General features: G+C 37.2%; 1 protein-coding gene and 1 long non-coding RNA gene across 3 annotated transcripts in view; one reads left to right on the top strand and one right to left on the bottom strand.

The window, feature by feature from the left end:
- The window catches only part of LOC144980876 (uncharacterized), a 36,000-nt gene extending 14,998 nt beyond the window's left edge, over positions 1-21,002 (top strand). For both annotated transcript variants that reach the window (XM_078928764.1, XM_078928765.1), the window contains exons 7-22: positions 905-1,107; positions 1,820-2,098; positions 2,993-3,376; positions 3,971-4,530; positions 5,610-5,688; positions 6,841-7,822; positions 9,731-10,025; positions 10,352-10,445; positions 10,670-10,732; positions 12,017-12,105; positions 13,199-13,590; positions 15,048-15,130; positions 15,401-15,484; positions 15,875-16,099; positions 17,820-18,373; positions 19,509-21,002. In XM_078928764.1, coding sequence (XP_078784890.1) covers positions 905-1,107; positions 1,820-2,098; positions 2,993-3,376; positions 3,971-4,530; positions 5,610-5,688; positions 6,841-7,822; positions 9,731-10,025; positions 10,352-10,445; positions 10,670-10,732; positions 12,017-12,105; positions 13,199-13,590; positions 15,048-15,130; positions 15,401-15,484; positions 15,875-16,099; positions 17,820-18,373; positions 19,509-19,652 — 4,510 coding nt within the window. In that variant the 3' untranslated portion in view covers positions 19,653-21,002. The remainder of the gene's footprint in view (positions 1-904; positions 1,108-1,819; positions 2,099-2,992; positions 3,377-3,970; positions 4,531-5,609; positions 5,689-6,840; positions 7,823-9,730; positions 10,026-10,351; positions 10,446-10,669; positions 10,733-12,016; positions 12,106-13,198; positions 13,591-15,047; positions 15,131-15,400; positions 15,485-15,874; positions 16,100-17,819; positions 18,374-19,508) is intronic.
- Positions 1,527-15,040, bottom strand: LOC144980877 (uncharacterized). Its single transcript, XR_013646980.1, has 3 exons — positions 14,984-15,040; positions 10,643-10,766; positions 1,527-1,538 (listed from the first exon to the last, which is right to left on the bottom strand). It is a non-coding gene; the product is annotated as an uncharacterized LOC144980877 (long non-coding RNA).
- Positions 21,003-21,987: the final 985 nt, after the last annotated feature.

Raw genomic sequence — 21,987 nt, 5'->3', positions numbered from 1 at the left:
TTGACACTAGAGTAAGGATTTTAAGGATTTTGAAGTGTTATCTAATCCTTGCGAGGGCAAATTGTTGATCTGTAAAGTTAATTACTATTTTTATCTCCTAAAAACTACGAATTTTTAAATTTTCAAATAGGCGGGTCTGTGTCGGGGTAAACCAGCTGCCAAATCCTGGGTTTTCAGTAGGCATGTCTAGATATGATGAGAACAATAGGGTCGCACACTGTGTGGCTGGATAGATCAGTCGGTTGTGCGAACGCTCGCTGTCCTCTCTCTCCCGGCCAGGCAGAGGGTGTTGTGTCAATTGGATCCTCAGTTTAGCACTGACCCCGTGACTTTTTATTCTCTGTTTTCATCTGGCACTTCTCCATACCCTATTTTTCTCATCATTATTGATACAAGTGCCCACTCTACACTTTTTCTGATTTCCATGACTAGAGATGTGAGGTTTTAGTTTTGGCTCTTTTTTTTTCTCTCTCTTAATTAAGATTGAAAGTCGAACAAATTTGTTCGCTTGCCCGTTTATATGAACTCGGGAGAGTTAAAAAAAAAAAATTAGGTCTTTTGTCTTGAATTAAAATAATTCCCAAAATTAAACCAACTCAAGTTTCATATTTTGGATTTTCTGAGTTAAAATCACTGTGACTTAATACTGATTTCAGACAGTAGGTATATATGGCAATTAGATACCCCCAAGAGATCAAACAAAGAAACTGTGATTGTGTTTTTTGAAATCATGTGATCATGGTTGTGATCTTCTCTCTTTGTGGATTTGAGATGTCATTATTACTTTAGACTTCACATTAGAAAGCTTATGAATCTTTTGACATTTACTTAATTTTTTAATGGTTTTACACCAAGTTGGAGCCTTAGAAAAGCAATGAAACAAAATCTTTGATTCTATTTGCAGACGCGAGTCTGAAGATGAAGATGTGTCTCCAAAGAAAAAGAAAAAGAAAAAACACAGACACAACGAGGAAACCTTTCAGCAGCCCCCACCTCCTGTTGAAGATCCGGTGTCTAAGGCCAGGAAGGAGGCAAAGAGGTCGAATGCAGGAGCTGAAATCTACGACCCTGCTTCTCCAACTTCAGTTACAAGGGATTCTTCAGATGGTAAGGAGAGAAAGTCAGAACTGCCAAGTATTTTTTTTGGGGGGGGGGGGGGGGGGGGGTCAGAAATTATTCTGTAGCTTTAGTTCTATAAAAATAATCCTTCTTATAATACTTCAGAATTTTTCTAATTTGAACTGATATGTAGATTCACAAAATCCTTCTCATAATAATTGAAGACGGTGAATTGCTGCAATTGCTTAGGCCCCTTTTTTTTTTTTTTTCGTTTTTAGGGATTGAATAATTGTTCCAATTTCCCATTCTTTGTGGAATATCATCGGTACTCCAAACCTTTTGTGGTATCTTACATAATACATCAGGAGTTGTCCTGTCTTCTGCTTTGATCAATTCTGCAGAATGGCACATTACACTTCTTCAACTGTTATAGCACCCTAGTTGATATCAAGATGATATTCAGCAGTCTCTGGTCTTGTCTGTTCAGAATTGCAATATGATATAGAAATACTTTTGATTTCATTGTAATATGATTTGAATTAATTTCAACTCCTTTGATATATTTATTTTTCTAAAAACATTTTATTCTTTATCACATATTGTTGGGTTTTTCAATTGAGAAAATTTTTTAAGGTTTTGATTTTTATTTATAATTTTTTTAAAAATTCATTGGTTCTCATTGTCACACATCGACTGTTTTGTAATTGAAAACATGTTTTAACAATTTTAACCCCATAACACAATATTTTGTCCAATATAGAATCTGATTCGCCTAAATCAAAGAGCAAAGTAAAGGCTAAAAAGAAGAAAAAGGAGAAGATCAGCCACCAAACTGAGGTTGCTGTTGGAAAATCGTCATCCAAGAAGCTGTTGTCCCCATTGAAAAAAGTTCTGAAACAGCAGAAGCCGAAAACCACTGCCTCGCCGTCCAAAAAATCCCGATCTGTCAGCCACAGTAGAATCTCTCGTCAGAGATCAAGGTCAAGGTCATCAGACCAGTCAAGCTCGTCTGATAGTCGATCCAGGTCTCCTAGCCCTGGTGAGTAGCCTATCACCACTCATCCCAGGCTTGAGCTTTTACAGACCTGCCACATGTATAGAATTTTTAATGTATATGAGTCTTTACCAAAAGGTTTTCGTGGTGCTTGCAGAAAAAAAAATCCAGGATCAATCTCGGTCCCTTCTTTGTGTGTGACGCAAGTAAGTGCTCTACCAACTGAGCTATCGGGATCCCCGATATTTTTTGGGTACCTGGCTGGTAATAGCGCTGGATTTATTGTATAAATTATTCAAACATGTTAATTTATAAAAGTGAGCCATATATTCAGGGCATAGGTAGACACTTCTCCCTTCAAAATGTTCTGATGATCACCCAAGTCTGAGGGGTAAAAACCGCCTATATTGTATGTCACAGTGAATGACATAATCAGTCGGATGGTGAAAAGGTTTGAACTGAAATATTGCCAAGTTTAGTTAGAAGGTCAGTTTTTATCCAAAATGAGTTCTTGTCTTAAATGATTAAATCACCCCTTTTTGTACGTCTTCAGGAAATATCAAAGCTTAATTTCACTTCTAAATATTTTTTATAGCTGGTCCAGTTGAAAAAGTATGAAATTTGAGAAAAGTTGCTGGATACCTTTCCCATACATCTGACATAAATAATCACTCGATTTACTTCAAATAAAGATTAAAATGCTCTGAGCATATTCTTTCAGAAAATGCAAATCCAAAATTTTCACCTTCCGACTGATTATGTCATGCACTGACACATAAAATAAAGAAGCCCAATGTCGCATCTTTGTGATTGGTCAAAATTAGCTCATTCATCTGTAAGGATTTGGATGTCTTTAGTTAGAGTTTTTAAGGATGAAAATATGTTTCATGAGTTCCTCATGTATCTTTTAATTAATGTGCTTTACTTCTTGTCATATAGCTAAAAGGAGAAAACAACCTGCTGCTGTGCAGTCGTCAAGCAAAGCTAGAATGGCCAGAGGTAGAAGGTCAAGGTCGGTTGACAAAAAAAGAGAGCAGCAACAGCAACAACAACAACAACAACAGAGAGGCCGGAGGAAGGGCCGGCGTTCGTCATCGTCGTCTTCATCATCATCATCCTCCTCGTCCTCCGACTCATCATCACCATCCAGATCCTCTTCAAGAAGCCGTGTGGACAGAGGCAGGAAGGGTCAGAGGTCGTTGAAGGATGATGGTGGAAGGAGTAAGATGAGGAGGCAACCCATTGGGAGCATGTCATCTACAGCAGCAGCAAAGAGGGATGGAAGTCATAAAGACAGGAAGAGGATGGCTGATACGAGTCCTGGTTAGTCAACTAATCATTCTCTCTAGGACAACTAAATTTTTTCTATTTTGTTCAATTTTCAATGTCTCAATCATCATGATTGGTTACAGTATAGAAATCAAAGTGTCTTTAGCTTGAAGGTAAACAGTCAAATGGATTGTTATAGTTTTTGGAGATATTTTTTTTCCATGTAAATCACATCTCTGTTATATACTGTTATATTTTTGTTTTCAATGTAAAATGATCTGTAAGTGTAAACATTTGAGTATATTCCACTTAGTTGGATCTTGTGCGTTGTGTGTGGATGGTATTTTTAGGTGATCTCAAACTAATGGATAGCCTGCTCTTGGAATTTCTGTCTGTCCCCTATTTTGAACCATTCCTCTTACTTTTTCTTGTCTGCTTTTAATCATAAATCTAGAATATTTTGACTATCCCTTTTTCTTCCATTTTACTGGCACTTAAATGACCTAAACGTGTCGCTAGCGCCGTATAACCCCTAGTAACAGTTTGGAAGGATATTGTTGCTTGACTGTATTAAACTTATGTTATATTTCCAAATATTTATTTTATGATTTTTTTTCTCAATCTCCTTTTTTTTTTCTTCATCTTTAGATCCACGAAGCAGAAGTAGAGATGAGAGAGGGCCAGAATCTCTGAAGAGGCGGCAACCTGACAGCAGTGGAGGAAGAACAGGAAGTGGCAAACCAGATGGGAGAAAAGAATACAAGGAGGAAAGTCACAGACGTCTAGTCTCCACAAGCCAGACACGGCGGAAAGAAAAAGAGAGAGGAGGCAGCAAAGAGAGCAGTGTTAGCAGTAATAGAAGGGATGGAGGAGGAGGAGTAAGGGACGGCAGAGGAGACAGGGATGGAAGAGGAGAGAGGGGAGATCACTACGATGATAGAGAAAGGGGAGGAGAGTATTCGTCTAGGCGCGGCGGAGGAGAAAGAGATGACAAGAAAGATAACTCTAGAGATGGAAGAGGAGACAGAAGAGGAGGAGGAGGAGGAGGAAGGGATGAGCCTTATCGAGATGGGGACAGACGTGGTGGAGGAGGAGGAACAGGAACTGGAAGTGGAAGCAATCAGCGTGGTTGGATGGATGGAGAAAGGGAGCGAGAGAGAGATGATAATAGGATGAGAAGACCAGGCGGGGGCTTTGGTCAACAACAGGTTAGTATTATGAATTTTTAAAACTTCCTTTATTTATCCCCATTGGAAATTTTTCAAGGATATACCGAGAAATCAGGTTAATCAAGGGGGGGGGGGGGGGGGGGGGAAGGAGGTGGCAGAGTGGTTAAGACATTGCACTGTGAGCTGGGGGGGGGGGGGGGTTTGAGCGTTGCTTCAGGCACTTTCACCCTCTGCAGAAGTTAGCTAGACCATATCTGTCTGGACTACGAGAATCAATGATAGATTATCATCTCTCAAGCTCTAAAAGTGAGGGTTAATTCTGTAAGAATAGGGCTTAACTGATAGACTACCGACCGTATCCCCCTCCATCGCCCACAATGGTTCTATACCCAATCGCCTGCTGTCGTACAATCATGATATACCATTGTATACTTTTTTTTTTTTTACAGAGAAACACGCCATCTAGAATCTAAGGGATGTAACCTTTTAAGAGCTAGGAATTCCTACTTTCGTTTTCTCTTTAGTTTGTCGATTTATCTTAAGTAGATCATGGGCCACGATTTTCAAAGATGACCTTCATCTCTGGCTTAAAATATTTAATTCGAAAGCTCAGTTGATGGTGAAGAATTGGACTTTGTAAACACCTGTACCAAAGTCACTTTCTTTATCACACGAAAGATTACATTGCTCATTTACACATATGAAGAGATTAAAATATGAACAAACATTGAATTGAATGAAGAACAACGCAGTGAAAATTTTTTTAAAAGCCTCATTTTGTGCTCGATACAGAGAGATTAAAATCACATTTTTTATTTTTTTTATTGAATGGGTGATTTTTAATTAATGTTTTAATGATGCTGGAGCAAATTATACGCAGAGTTATGTCCCTTGGTCTGGTATTCAGCCTATGATTTCCTATGTAAACACTGGTAGCCTGTGAGAGTTAAGCACAGACGTTCAAAATTTTCCTCCTTTTTTTACTTTTTGTCATCCCCATAAGCACTGATTTATTTAACCTATGATTACCAAAATTATTAAAAATAATGTCATTCATCTTGTCAAATGGGAATGGTCTTCATGACATTAAAAAATATGTATGCATTTTTTGTCCCCAGGATGGAGATAGGGGAGGCAGGTACACATCAGACTCTAGGGCAGGCCAATTCATGGGAGACAGAGGAAATTATGACAGAGGTAAGGAACTTCTCGATGATGGGTCTTTTTTTGATAAGCAATTTCAAAATCACTATAACATTATTATTATTATTATTATTATTATTATTATTATTATTATTATTATTATTATTTTATTATTATTATTATTATTATTATTATTATTTTATCATTATATATTAATTAATTGATTTTAAAAAATAAAAAAATTTCTCTCTCTTTTTTATAAATTGAAGAATTATATGTAAATATCAATAAAATAATGCATTTTAGTTTGAATTACATTTTAAAATGTTTCTATTTTGGGCAGAGAATGCTTTATATATATATAGAAGTCAAACTATCTTAATTATCTTTCAAATGTTTATATATATATATATACGCGGGTGGTTGGATGGGAGCATCACCCTTGAATCATATACCTATGATGTTTGCATGGTTGTACGATCCGATAGTGATGTCGTTTCTTCTTCTCTTTACTAGCCTATCCTGCTTCTTTGGTTTGTGATTGTATTTTTGACAGGGGATATTTTTTTTCCTGTAAATCCTCTGCCTGTTTGTTCTTGGTTATTTATAATTTAGCTTATGATATCTTTAGGTTATGATTTTGATTGACATTTGTACTATTTTTGTTAGATTGCTTGTTTTTTTGTTTCAGCGGTCTCTCATATAACCTCAATTGTGTTGGAAGAGACCAACCAACAACCAACCAACCAACAAATATATATATATATTTTTCAATATATATATTGTTTTTAAGGTCCAGATGCCCATCCTGCTAATATTAAGCAATATAGAAGAATAATGGATAGTTTGCAATGGACAAGTGTCCTAGCGTAGTAAGCATTGCACTGCTTTTCAAACTACAGAGGTTGTAGTTCCTGTGGTTTGCATGACTAAAATATAGCATTAAAACTAGGCCACTGTTAGACCTAAATATTTCAAAGAAGTATCAAAATACATTATTCAATTTGTCAATAAGACATTTAAAATTTCAAATGTTAACATTTTAAAAAGTTTTTATAAAAATTAATCTTTGTTTGTTCTGTTTTCTTCCATTAGGCCCTGGATTCAATTTGTTCATTAGTCATTTAAAAATTTCAAATTTTAACATTTTAAAAATTGTTTATAAAAATAAATTTTTGTTTGTTTTGTTTTGTTTTCCTCCATTAGGCCCTGGTCGATTTAACAGAGGTGGTGACAACAGTGGAGAAGGACGAGGCTGGGATGACAGAAGGAGTGGGGGAGGAGGATTAGGAGGAGGGCGGGGAGGTGGTAATGCTGGCAATTTTGGCAGAGATGACTGGTCGTCTGGAAGAGGAGATGGTAGAGGCTATGATGGTTATCGTGGAGGAAACAATGAAGGCGGTCGAGACTTTTCAGACAACAGGGGTGGAAGGGATGATCGCAGAGGAGTGGCTGGTGATGATGGTGTAAATAGAAGGGACGACTCCAGAGAACCAAATAAACGTGGAGGTGATGGTGGGCCAGGTGGTTCTTACAGGGAAGGAGGTTTTGGTGGAAGAGGAGGCAGGGGCAACAATAATAATAATGATAACAATAATGTCAGAGACGGAAATAACTGGAGGTCGAGAGATGTTTCTGTGGAGTCGTCATCTCGAAAGGAGGGTGGCCCCGAAACTGGATATGGGAGAAGAGGTGGAGAGAACATGGAAGAGTCTAGATCAAAACCAGGTGCTGGAGGAAGTAGTGGGCCTGTGTCAAAAATGAAAGAGCCTTCATCAAGGCAGTATCGTCGAACTGGTGCAGGTATCAAAGGATCAGCCTCACCTCAGTCTCGTGATGAATCTCTTGCTAGTCTTTTCTCCCAAGACCAGCAACAGCAGCCAACTGCTTCAGCAGGGACAGGTAATAACGACGGTAACAACGCTACATCCACGTCATCATCGATAATGGCCAAGAGGCGTCCGGCAAACAAGACTTTTGGAGGGAAGAAAAGCCCCAAAAAATCTGGAGACGACGTCAAGATGGGAGAGAAGTCAAAAGGTTCTATGGCTAGTCGCATGTTGGTAGCAAGGTCTCGATTGATTTTGGACAAGAACAGGAAAGCATCAGTGTCACCTCTGACCTCGGGTAGGTCAGCAGGGAAGTCTGGAGATCAAAAGGGAGCTACAAATGCAGTCAGGGAAAACAGGTGAATTTTTTGTTGTTTTTTTTCTACCGACATGTAAATATCTTAGTGAGTGTTGATGGATTTGGGAGAAAACTGTTAATTCAAAAAAAGACAAATGTGCTAGAGATTTGAAAAAATGGTTTTAAAAATTACAGACAATATAACAGTCGATTAACATGAATGCTTCGTTAAGTCAAACTATGCGTTTTCATTGGATAGTTTTACTCACTGTTTTAGATCCGATACGTCATTGGTTGAATAATTATCTTGGCTTGAACTAAGAAAATTGTGTGTTTTTTAAGGCTGAAAAGCCAATGATGTACACATCTCTGTATTTGCTTGGTCAATATCTTGTGAGTCTTTGACTTTATATAATTTGAGACCAGCAACTTGGTGTGTTCAGAATTGGAATCTTAAGACGGTGGTCTAAAATTATGTAAATGATCCATTGCCTCGATCTGGTACTGATACTATGTCAGAGTGAAGTGAAAGATAAAAAGTGATCTATAGTATGATTAGAAGAAATATGATGTTTTATTTATTTTTTCCTCGCTGCTCTTTGAGGACCTATGGCAGCGGTTCTCATTCAGTGGCCCCCAGACTGGTGCAGGTCTCAGGAAAAAAATTTCCCAATCAGCAAAGAAAAGATCTAGTAGTATTATAGATTTTATTTTCAAAAGGCTCATTCAATGTTTTTAAAATTTCGAAAAATGGATAGAGAAGCATGTTGAATGAAAAGTAGATACACATTGTAACTTTGAAGTATTGATCATTGTTTCTGCTGCCAGTCCATTGAATTTTGCTTTTACCAATCCGTCAGTGCAAAAGGTTGAGAACCACTGACCTTTCAATGAAATAACTAAGTTTGATATAAGAATCGTATTTCAGCATCTAAACCACTCTGCCATAATATTGATTTAAGACAATGGGACACCTTTAGAAGTGCAGGGGGTCCAGATAACTCAGTTGGTAGAGCACTTGCTTCACACACAAAAGGACTGAGATCGATCCCGGGTGCGGTCGAGATTTTTTCTGACCCCCCCCCCCCCCCTATCCACCCAGCAGTGATTGGGTAGCTAGATCTGTTAGATCTGGTGGAAAGTACTTTGCGATAGACTAGCATCCTATCCAAAGAGTAGCAAGCATTTGCTATCATCCGTTTCACGCTATAGAAAATGGAATAAACTCCGTCTCCATGGGCCTAATGGCTCTGAAGGACTACCTACACCTTTAGATAAAAGAGCCATGACATGATTGCAGTGATATCTGTTTAGATGATGTTGATTTTTTTTGTCATGCGTTACCAAGAGTGCCACTTGGAAAATGTTGCTTTAGGTTGAGAACAGTTTAAAAAAAAAAAAAGTTAAATTCTGGGATGGAATGTTGGCAATTTGGAGGAATGAAAACAGATTAAGTCTCCAGTGGATGCCCAAATATCTACTTTATTAAGAAACATTTTTTTTTCTTAATTATAAATTTATTTGTAATTGCCCTCAAAACTATTTCAGACCTGCCACTTTTCAAGATTTGTATTTAATCGAGTTATGCAGAATTTTTAAGTAAATCAAATTTGGTCCAATTCAGAATTTGACCTGCAGATTTGGATTATTTGTTAAACAAAAACTGTGGAGAATCGATTGATAAAAAATATTTTGTTTTTACTTTAAAATAATTATATTACCAAATTGAACTACATTACATCAATTGTAAATCATTTTAAAGAGAAAATTTATATAAATAAGAGTAAAAAATCATACATTTTGGTCGGAAACTAATTCTTTTTTTTTTTCAAATTCTGATTATTTGGGGGGTTTTTTGTTTGTGTGTTGTCAATGGCAGGTCTGGTAATTGTCACAACACAAATATGCATCGATACTGTAAACCACGATTTGTCATCATCAGACATTGTTCTCTCATGTATCTATTCAGGGACAAACCGACCAGAGGACAGTCACCAGCCTCCGAGTCTCAATCTCATCGCAGTGAGGAAACCACCCAGTGCCGCAAATCCCGAAGGACGTCCCGATCACCAGACGACAAGCCGCAGCAGCGAGAGCGTTCGTCTAATCGATCTCCCGCACCAAAGAGGACGTCCAAGTCGGTGTCCCCGTCTCCCTCCTCAGGACGGATGGACAAAAAGAAAGAAGACGCCGCATCGTCGTCGTCGCCGGCTCCAGGAAGTGGTAAACAGAAACAGGAAACACCTAAAAAGGATGATGGCTCGGTTGGTTTTGCGTTTTTACTTTCTGATCTCTTAGGCAGTAAACTTAGGTATGAGCACTCATTATATTACAAGTTAACACACCTTTTTAAAAAGTAGAATGATCAGCAAAGGCTGTGCTGATACGAGAACCAAGAACAATTCAATTTGTTGAAAACCTTTTCAAATAATATCCTATTTTTCGGTGTGTCACTTACAGTTTTAGCTTATTGCTAGATTTCTAAATTTTTATTTTTATCAACATCATTTTGTTAAAATATTATATATATATGTTTGTTTGTTACATAAAATAAACAGTTTCGATTATTGTTTTGTTACCATTCATTCAGAAACCCAAGAGAGATAGATTGATATCCCCGAGTGCCTCAGAAGCTGAGTCTTATCACAGCTCTCCTGTCAAGAAAGGCAGGTCCTCAGATAACGGTGAGTACGTTTTGTCCTGAAATTTTCACATCGACATTTTATTACACCTTTGTGTCAATCCTCCCACTCATTCAGATTTAATTTGTAAATACACATTTTTTTTCCTCCAGATGTGGGTTACTGAGCTAAAATTTTAGACGAAACTATTGCTTTTTTTTTTGTTGTATATGCAATTATTAAATTATAATCGGACTGACCTGAATCTGTTTCACTCCTGTGTTTAGAGTCTCTTCCCGCCAAGATTGATGGAGGCGACATAGTAGCAGCTATGCTGGGTGATGGCCTAGGTGAGTTAACACTTTTTAACCCTGTTCTTACCAACTGTAGGAAAAATCATCATATCAGTTACGATGTAAACAGCGGTTTTTCTTATTCATATTTGATTTCCAAATTACAAAATTTGAAGAGAAGTTTTTTTGTTTTATTTATTTACAAGAACTTAATGTTTTGGGAAAGGGGTGGGGGGATTTTTGCCGAATTCGAATTTCTATCTCTTTAGGATTTTTTTACCCCAAATTTACAATCTAGTCGTGGCCTTTATTAATTAATAGCCTGAAACTAGGACTTGAGTTGTGACATCATTTTTAAGAGAGTACACACCGCCTAGTGAGTTGTTGTCATTAATAGTGCTCAAAGAAAACAAATGATCCCATTGGTTGAACTATTGAATACAACTCACGATTTGCTCATTTTTGGTGGCCGTTGCCTTGTATTTGGACATAATTTTTTGAGTCAGTATTAGGCTATGAGTTAACAAAGGCTGTAGTTTATGATCGGGTCCACCCATGTTAAGGTGCTGGATCACAGTTTTTCTTTTCATATGAATCATTAATTTAATTTTTTAAATTTATTTGAGAGAGCACCCCTTTAAGCAGAGATCCTTTGCTTGGTTTTTCATTGAGCGAGTAGTCTTTCAAAGCCATATGGAGCCAGTTGAGCTGCATTATATCCCAGTTTATGTAACATTAAACAGATAGTAACAATTGATTGCTACCGTTTGGATAGGACATTAGTCGATCTCACATAGCACTTTACACCAGATCTAATAGACCCAGCTACCCAATCACTACAAGGTAAACAGGGCGTCAGGAAAAAATATTTACTGCATCCGTCAACTATACATGTCCCTTCAATGTAACAATAACACACCACTTGCTTGAGTGTCAACCTCTTGAAGACCTCAGATGCACATTCCTCCCATCAAATCCACGCGGCAATGTGGTCTTGTGGTATGACACTCGGTTTCAGATCAGAAGATCCTGCGTTCGAGTCTCACTCTGTGAATAGTTGAGTCCTTGGAAAAGACCCTTTACTCACGTTCTCACCGTACTCAGATGTAAAATGAGTACCTGGCCGTTCACAATGTTCCTCTGTCGGGGAAAAAAATGGTATTATCACCTCAGGTGCCATGTCTCATTCGTTATGTTACATGTTGCTGTTGGTCAGAGACTCTATGTTTAAAGTGCTTTGAGCATGTTTAGTGGATATTGCGCTATTAAAAAAAAGCTCAACATATAGCAATGAAACTCCATTTGATTTAATGAAATAATTTTTGTCTACTGCCCTTCTAGATGATGGTCAACAAGATGAAAGAGTGTTCAGTGATTGGTCGGATGACGACGATGCTGATGACATACTGATTGGGGGTACCTCTAGAAAGGTTAGTAAATGATGAGGACAAGGCTCCCACCATTACTAAGTCTTTATTTTGGGGAAGGGGGGGGGGGGGGGGGGGGGGTTAGAGTTAAAGAGAATTAGAAGTTTTGAAAACTAAGATTTTGGAGGATGATTTGTGATAATAGTAATAATTATAATATATGGCATTTATGTCACACATTTTCATCACTGTGATGCTCAATGCACGTTACAAATATATATTCAAAAGTCACATATATATATAATGTATACCACAATGACATCAATAAATAGCAGCAGTGTGTATGTATTATCCTATCAATATCATGAAAATGCAATGGTAAAAAGGTAGCGCTTTAACAGTGATTTAAAACTATCAATAGATTTCGATTCTCTTATCCTTTTGGGTGGGCAGGTCACTCCACACAAGTGGCACAGTATGTGTAAAGGAACGGCTGCCATGAAATTTATAATTATTATCTCTAAGAGTATTTGTGACCATAACTTATTTTCACTCATCTGGTTTAAATTTTATCACATTATTCATATTTTAAGGCATTTTACGGTACTTGTTTTTATGTGACAATAGGTTAGAATAGGGAGCAATGGTTTGATGTCGAAATACTGGTTCCAATCTCCTTGGAGTGCAATCACTTTATGAATATTTTCCTTTTGCAACTTTTTTTTTTGTTTTAGAGTGATGGCGTCCTATTTTCCAGCTAAAATAAATGCTGGTCGTCAATAAAGATCATCTGCCCTGCTCTTTTTTTTTTTTTTGCCCTGTAATCATTAGAATTTGCATATCCATCCTGTTAAGAAAATAGTTATGCCACTTTATGATTCAATATATAACCTATACATTTCTAGTCCTCTAGAGGACTGTTTACACACTCCCAAGGAGTTATGAACTGGAAGGGAGGGAGGTGTGACGTCACGACTTCTGCTTCCTATTCTACAATTTTAGGAAAACAGATTCTGTGTTTGCCGCTTATGGTGAATCAGCCCTGCAAAATTGTATTTTTCTCCTGATACGGATTTTAAAACTAGATTATGGAGGATGATTACTGAAAACAATACATTTTAGTTAGTGTTATCATAATTGTGCTATGTTTTGACAGGGTCATCCAAGAGGTGGAATTGCTGAGGACTTGGACAACATTGAAGAATCTGATAATGAGGACGAAGATGAAGAGATGGAGTACGACAATCGACATCGCAATTCTCACCATCATCATCATCACCACCGGGTTCCCTTCTCCCACCTCAACAACAACAGTAACAACAACATCAATAACCACAATAATAATAACAACGACGGCGATAACTTTGGTGGGCATAGCGAGAACTTCTTCCATAACAACATGATGGGCCCCAATAACTTCAATAACCCCAGCGACAATTTCATGGATATAGGCTTAGGCGGTGGCATGCACAGAGATCACCAAGACTTGCCTCCTAGAAGGATGGGGTTGATGGAAATGAGGTTTGAACCTTTGCCACTGATGGAAAAGTAAGTCAAACTTATCTTGAAACTCTGTATAGACTAGAGATTATTATTGCCCTCCCTATTATACTTCCCCAGATGGGAATTTTACTTTCCTTTTTTTTTTTTTTTTTTTTAGAGGTTTCCTAATTTAAATGTAAATTATATAATAGGGAGGATACAGGGCAGTTTTGCTATATGTTTATTTTATCAAATGAAGAGGAAGTTGCAAGCTGGTAGATAGCTCAAGGTAAAGCTCAAAATGCATTATTCAGGGCTGTCCAGATTTTTCGTGGGCCTGGGATTTTTCAGGGCTTTTGATAGAACCTTAAATATGTTCTCACAGGATCCCAATCTTACTTGATTTTTTTTTTTTCTCTTGGGGATATAGTGATGTTTACACCTATGTAAAATGACAAAATGATAGCCTTTAGTTGTTTACGGCATATTTAGTGATGCATATAAATTGATTGTCTTTAAGTGTTGTTTATGGCATGTTTCTATCAGACTTGCAGTTCATATTGTCTTTTTATTGTAGTGTACCAGATTGGAATAATAGGTTTTCGTGCTTTTTACTTTGGATAAAGATCTTGATATTTTAAAAGTCTTATCCCGTTTTGCTGGCTTTATAGGTTGGCAGCTCGGGATTCATTTTCAATTTGCACCACCAGTAATTAATAGCAGTATAAGAGTCATGCATCAATGTTAATAGACTATTACCCAGACTCTATTTTAAGTCAGTTGATTAGCTGAAAATGTTGGTTGGCAACTCGGGTATTATTTTGCATCAGATTTTCACAACCTACTGCTTCACTCCCTCTACACCACCACTAATTAATAGCAGTATAAGAATCATGCATCAATGTTAATAGACTATCGCCCAAACTCTCTTTTAAGTTAGTTGATTGGCTTGCAATGTTGGCAGCTCAGCTATTATTTTGCATCAGATTTTCACAATCAACTGCTTCACTCCCTCCACTTCATCACTTAATAATTAGAAGAAGAGTCATTGCATCAATATAGTAATAGACTGTCACCTTAACCCAATTTGAAGTCAGTTGATTTGTTGTGATCTAATAGAATGTCAGCACCTCATGAATACAGTAATGCACTCAATTAAAATGTGGACAATTTAAATTCGACAATTATTTAATTGGTGCTGTATAATAATGTTCACATTTTATTGAATCAACCCTATTCTATAAGTATCTCTGGTTCTAGCAATCTCTCAGGAGAGCCAAAGATTATGCTAGAATCCGAGCATGCCGAAATCTAATGCTCATGGGAGGTAACGACTTATTATATATTATATAAAATTTAGTTGCCCAGCTTCAGCATGTTGTATTGCAGAACGTGCTAGAATTCGGCGTGCTACAATCTAACAACTAAAGTATATTTTTATAAAACGAAAAAACAACACCTCTATTTCCCTTGTGTTCCCTCATCACTTTTTTCTGTGTCACTTTGTTTATCCTCCCTGCCAGACCAGTGCTTGAGAAAAACATTCCCAATGTGAAAATAGTAGAGGATATCCAGAAAGAAAAACCTTTCAAGGAGAGAAGAAGACGTAAGTGCAAATCTGCCCATTATACTCACCAAAAGATATCTAAATTCACAATTTTTTTTTAAATTTAAAAAATATATTTTTGAAACATTTTTTTGGATTTAGTTTCTTTTCTGAGTTTAAATTCTGTTCTGTTTGTCTTTGAAAAATTTGCTCTCCATATCATTTTAGTTTATCGTGAATGAAGAAAATTCTTAATAGCCTGTGATCATATACAAGATGAGTTTTATTTGTATCATTAATAATATATATATATTTTTTTTTTCAATTTAGGCGATACTGATAACGAAGGCTATGAAGAAATCTCCTCAGATGAAAACGACTTGGATGAAGAAGGTGAAAAACTTAACAAGAGAAGTAAGCAAATCTGTTGTACACCATCAACATTTTGTCAGGGAATTATTTTTTTTCAGTCTATGTACACTGATATGATTAAAATATAAGTCTCATGAGGGAAATAAAAGGCACTCAGTGGAATACAGCAGCTGAATGCATCATAAAATTAAAATTTCAGAAATCTTAGGAAATATATAAAAGATTGATTTTGGGCCCTCAACATTTTGTAAGGAGATTTATGGTCTTTGTCAGGAGATTGTGAGAAATGACAAAATAATGGGGAAACAGTGCTGTTGTTGTTATTTTTGTTATAGGTAATATATTTAGGAAAAATGAGTGTAATCCTCTTTTAAATATTGTTTTAAAAAAAAAAAAAAATAAAACCCTGACATTATCGTCATTCCTTTCCAGCCATTGTGAGTGTCCTTGACATTGACCTGGCCAGCCTGTTGCCTTCCACCAAACCCAAGAACACCTCTAGTCAGGCATCGGGTCCCGTATTCCAACGATTCAAGGCAGCCAATGTGTTTGCCCAGCTGGGCCTGTCGCGTGCTCTTGCTGGCGATAAACTGTACAAAAAGGTTAAAGACCATTGCCAAAAGGAGATGGAGAGTTTGGCCAAAATCACTTCATCAGGTGAGAGATTTGGTTCATTTATTTTACTGTAGGGTTAATATTTTGACGACTCATAACTTTAAAACAAAAAAAAAACACTACTCTTTTCACTTTCTCTTACCTTTTAACACTCTCCTTACCAACCATAGGAAAATCCTCACATTCTCTGTGATGCAACTGACAATTTTCCCATTCTGATTTCTCTTGTGCTTCACAAAATGTAAAGAAATGCTTTGCTGACAGCTATAAATGCTAAATACTGTGTTGTAGAGCTCTTTTTGCTGAACAACATTCTGTATTGAAAGCACTTGTTACTTTTCTATTTTAGGAAGAAAGGCCTATTTTTGTGTTGGGTGGGTGTGAATTTTGGGGGAAAAATCTAAAAATGGCTGGTAAGGAGAGAGTTAAAAATCAGTCCAAGCAACATTTCATTGAGCTCACATCAGCAGTGATTCATGTTTTAAATTAGTTCTTCAGAGCCATTAGATCCACAGAGCCGGAGTTTATCCCAGTTTCTATAGCGTGGAACAGACAATAGCAATTGCCTTCTACCCTTTGGATGATATGCTAGTCTATTTGCTCTCTGCCAGATCTAACAGACTTAGCTACCCAGTCACTGCTGGATGGAGAAGGGAGTCAGAAAAAATCTTGACTTCACTCAGGATTGATCTTGGTCTCTTGGTGTGTATAGTGAGTGCTCTACCAAATGAGCTATTGCAGACCTGCCTAGTACTACGAACAATTTGTAGAATTACGACAAATTTGGCTCAAATTTCAGAACTTCGTGAGCATTTCTGAGTCATGAAAACTTACTGAAAATTAAAGTTGATGACAGAGTGCATAATTTTAAGAATTTTGAAGTTTTCTAATCATTTTTGTGAGAGTAAACTGTTAAAATATGTAAAGTTAACTATGGCCACTATAATTTTTATCTCCTAAAAGCTTCGAATTTTTAAATTTTCAAGTAGGAGATCTGCTTTTAGGAGCCCAAGTGATTGGTGTTAAACCTAAATGAATGATCTTCAAATAGACGAGTTTTAAAATACTAAAAAACGACGTTCAGGTAATTTTGTCCTAACTTGTGTACAATGCAGGATAGCACACTATTTAAGTGACCAAGAGACATATTGGGACCTTAAACACCAACATTGAGCAAGTTTAATCTTTTTTCAGCTGTTTTTTTTTCTCTCCTGTATTTACAACTTGCTATCATTTCAAAATCGTATTAAATCCGGTGGAACTACATGAAAAAAAAATGTTAAAGTTATAATGACTAGAAATAGGAGATTTTAGTTGTTATTTCTTTTTTTTTTTTAAATACTGTCTCCATTGTCTTCAGAAAACATGAAAACTTAAATAATTAAATGAATAAATTCCCTTTATTCATCCCCAAGGGGAAATTTGTCTTTAGAGTCTATTCCAAGGGAAGACTGGAATAACCTAGGGTATTAGCAGCAGTGTAGCAAAAGTGAGCTAGGGCAGGGTGACTTGCTCAAGCCACACAGCGCAGGAGGTAGACAAACTCTGTACCCTTTGGTTATGAAGCAAAGACACTACTGCTGAGCCACGCTGCCATTTGTCAAGTCCTGTTTTTTTTTTTAATTTTTAATTTTTTAAATTATTTATTTATTTGTTGTTTTTTTTTACTATACTATACATTTAATTTTTACTATTTGGAAGCAGTGGGTCACGTTTGTAAAGCTTGAGTTAATTTTTCTTTCTCTTTAACCTTTTCAAACAGATGCAGGCAATGTCTACAAGGATGAATACAAGCCATCAAGTCCTGAGACAAGTAAACCTCCAAACTCCAACAAATCTGAGGATACTAAAGAACCAGCAGGAGACGATGTCACCGAGAAAGAACAAAATGTTTCCACCCCATCTTCGTTGACAACTACCGTCAGTGAAAACAAGGAACAAAAACCTGCGTCACTGTTGACTGTCGGTGATTCAAATCCGTCATCTTCCTCTGACATCAAACAGGAAAGTGAAGCAGTAAAAGTGGAACCTGAAACAGACCAAAGCGAATTGAAAGAAGAAAAGGAAGAAGACGGCAGCAGCGATGCTGGAATTAAGTTGGCAACTAAGGATGAATCATCATCTTCTTCTTATTCTTCCTCATCGGCGGATAAAGCAGCATTCAAATTGTACAGCGATTCCCCGTCCGTCCACCAGCTAATCAAAACCAGGAAAAGAGAGCGGATACAGTTATTTAACACGACGTCTCTCCTCACCCGGGCTCTGACGGCCAGAAAAGATTTGGATTTGAGGCGGAGACTCTGTCAGATTCCACATGTAAGAATGATATATAATGGATCTTGAGCTTTTTTTTTTATTTTTTTTTTTTGAGCCTTTACATAGCGCAATATCCACTAAATGTGCTCATTGCGCTTTACAAGGGGTTCTTGGCTAACAGCAACACTTAACATTTAGGACGATACATAACGCCTGTTCGGCGATATTACAATTTTTTTTCCGACAGAGACAACGCTGTTAACGGCCAGGTACTCATTTTACAACTGAGTGCGGTGAGAGAATGTGAGTAAAGAGTCTTTTCCATGGACTCAACTATGCGCTGAGCGAGGCTCGAATCCAGTACCTTTCGATCCGAAATCGAGACCAAATAGCCGCACTGAGCATCTTGCTTTTATGGTCATTAATTGATGGGCATCACAATAACATTAATTATTGATTGGGTAAGATATGAAACTACTCTATCATCCATCAAACAGTGAGAAATTGTTTTTCCAAAAATCAGATCTACCCAGAGCTCAAAATGAACACCAAAAAGGAAACTCATGTTTGTTTTTTTTTTTGGTAAAAACCATCACTTTGAAAAAAAAATTAGTCCTTCAGAGCCACTAGTCCCATGGAGCCAGAGTTCATCCAGTTTCTATAGCATGAAACAGGCAATAGCAATTGCTTGCTATCCTCAGGATAAGATGCTAGTCTATCACATTCCACCAGATCTATTAGACCCAGCTACCTAATCACTGCTAGGTGGACAGGGGGTTACAAAAAAAAAATCTGGACTGCACTCGTCATTGATCTTGGTCCCTTTGTGTGTAATGTGAGTGCACTACCAACTGAATTAATAGCACCCCTTATACCTTAGAGGCCTGGGTGGGGTTCTTGACCTCTCATAGTGGGCAGGGAGGTACTCACTGTGTCTTCAATCCCTCTATATCTGTTTTCCAACTCGTTTACTTGGTTTTGTCCTGACCCTGGCTGGAGTCCTTGGCTGTGTGGGAATTGCACATCTAGAATGTTTTTACTATTCAATTTCTTCCTTTTTACTGGTGCTGATATGACCTTAATATGTTGCAAGGGCCGTAAAACGCTTAAAAACAAAACAAAACCTTAGAGGCAATGATGAATTAATGATGACCCATAAATTTTTTTTTGTTCTCTTCTCTTTCCAATTGCTCAGCGTTACGACCAGAATGCCGTGTATCCTTCAGGCGTGATTGACCCTGACCTTTTCAACCAGTGTATGCAGCTCTTCAAACAGAACAGACCAGTCGGATTGCCCAAACTTCCACTTCAACCACAGATTACCTCAGCCTCATCATGATAGATTTGTTATTATTGCTGGTGTTCCATACTCATACTCTTAAAAAAAAAAAACAAAGAAAAAATTTTGCTTATATATATAGCGCAGTATCCACTTAATGTGCTCAAAGCGCTTTACTAGGGGTCCCTAGTCAATAGCAAAACTTAACATTTTGGGCGAGACATGACATTGTGATACATTGGGGAGCAGGCATTGTTGTAAGATAAAGGTCTGAAAAAAAGTGTGTATGAAACAGTGCTGTTCTGGCCCACTGCTTCATGCACAGATCTGTCTATTACGAAAAAGTTCGTAGATTTACAGAATGTTGGCTACAATTTCAGAACTTGATGAGCATCTCAAAGTCATTAAAACTTATTTGAAACTAAAAGTTGGTACCAGACCTTATAATTTAAATTTTTAAAGATGTGCCATGCCCTATGGGCTTCATTCACAATTCTTCATTTAGTTTAGCCCCCAGCAGGGCAAATGAAATGAGGGGGTCGTTTTATAAAGTTCCTTACCGGAAGAGTCAAAGAGATACTTAGCTGCTAGAAGCTGTGGACTGTAAAAAGTAATAAACAAAAATGAATATAACAGCTTCAAGAAAGAACAAAATACTAAAACACTGAATGTTTCGGGCTTAAAACCCTTCAACAACAAAAAACAATAAAGTCATAAATATCGACGAGAGAGAAGTTTGGTATGTCCTCTCTGTAGAAGAAAAATCTTGGAATCTAGCACACTTTTTGGCTTCACCCGAGAGCATGCTATGATCCAGCGAGTTCTGTAGTATATTTTCATTTTGGGGCGATGAAGATTGAAGGGGAAGCGGGGAATTAAAGTTCTTCATTGAAATTTACCCTTAATTTAATTCTGGGTGTTCTTAGAAGTTGTAAAAATTGTAACATCATTGAACACTCTTTAACGTTGTGATTGAAATACTTTTTTTTACTTTTTACTGGAATGTCGTCGGTGAAATGATAGTGACCCATGGATGAACGACGACAGTATCATTGGTCAATTATTGCCAACATTTTAATTTTTTTAAACTTTCTAAAAATTGCTTAATCTGATAGGAAGTGCATTTTTATTTATAAGAAGTTTGTTGGACTTTGTAAAAAAAACAAAAAACTATAAACCAACTTTAAGTGTTATCTATCTTTAAAAAAGAATGTGAAGTGATCATGATTACCCCAGGTGATTGTTCCATGTTTCACTATGATGGTATTATTTTATGTATCAGGCTGTATGATAGATAATACATGGAAGTGTGTATGTGATGGAATCATGGCGTCAATTGTATCATAGATTTATATGTGATCTCATATTGATGAGAATTGTGAATAAATGTTGAGATATTTAGAAATACCATACAATTTTTGTTTATCAATCTTTTCATTGTGAGGAGTTGGATTCCAGTTCCCCTAAAGGCAGGATCTGGGCGGGTTTCTTGACCTTCCATAGTGGGCAGGGAGGCACTTACTGTGTCTTCTATCCCCCTTTATCTGTTTTCCAACTTGCTTTCTGTCTTTGTCATAGAATAAGATTACTTGGTATTGTCCTGGCCCTGGCCGAAAACCCTGGCTGAGAGGGAAACAGTCAAACGTATAGTAGTAGTAGAGTTTTGGGAGATGATATTTTTTTCCTTGTAAATCATCTCTGTTTCGCATTGTATTATGTTTTATTTATATGGTTTGTAAACATTTGATTGTATTCCTCTCAGTGGGGACCTGTGCTTGTGTATGGATAAGACGTTTAGGTGATCTCAAACTTAAGTACTTTGATAGTGTGCTCTGGGAATCTACATTTGTTCCCTATTTGAACCAGTCCCCCTTTGTCTTACTTTTTCTTGGGGACTTTAATTGTAATTCTAGAAATTTTTACTTTCCCATTTTCTTCCTTTTTGCCTGGCGCTGATATGACCTTAATGTGTTGCAATCACAGTAAAACCCTTAAAAACATAAAACAAAGGCAGGATAATTTTGACATCCCTAGTACAATTGATTTTCCAATGAGTCCATACTTAGCTGTCCTTTTTTTTATCCCTCTGGTGGGCCTCTGGACCTACCTGGGTGGGTTGAGAAATCACTTGCTATGACTATGACTGAGATTGCTCGAGTTTTGTTTTTTCTTGGTCCTGGCGGGGATCCTTAGCTTGAAGGGAGACAGTCAAATGTATAATTTTTTTTCGAGAGAGATATGATTATCCTCGTCTATTTTCTCTCTATTGTGTCCTATTATCATTGTGAGCAGTGATGATACTTTTCCGCGGAAATCCGCGGTTTTCTTTCCTTTCCTCGGTTTTCCTCCTCAGATCCTCGATCCGCGGATATTTCCTTCATTTCCTCCTTTTACT

This window comes from Berghia stephanieae, chromosome 10 (genome assembly GCF_034508935.2).
Source record: "Berghia stephanieae isolate SIO BIC M18660-M18661 chromosome 10, UCSD_Bste_1.3, whole genome shotgun sequence".
Lineage (NCBI taxonomy): Eukaryota > Metazoa > Mollusca > Gastropoda > Nudibranchia > Aeolidiidae > Berghia > Berghia stephanieae.
Note: the sequence above shows the minus strand (reverse complement) of the source record. Positions and strands in the feature narration are given on the sequence as shown.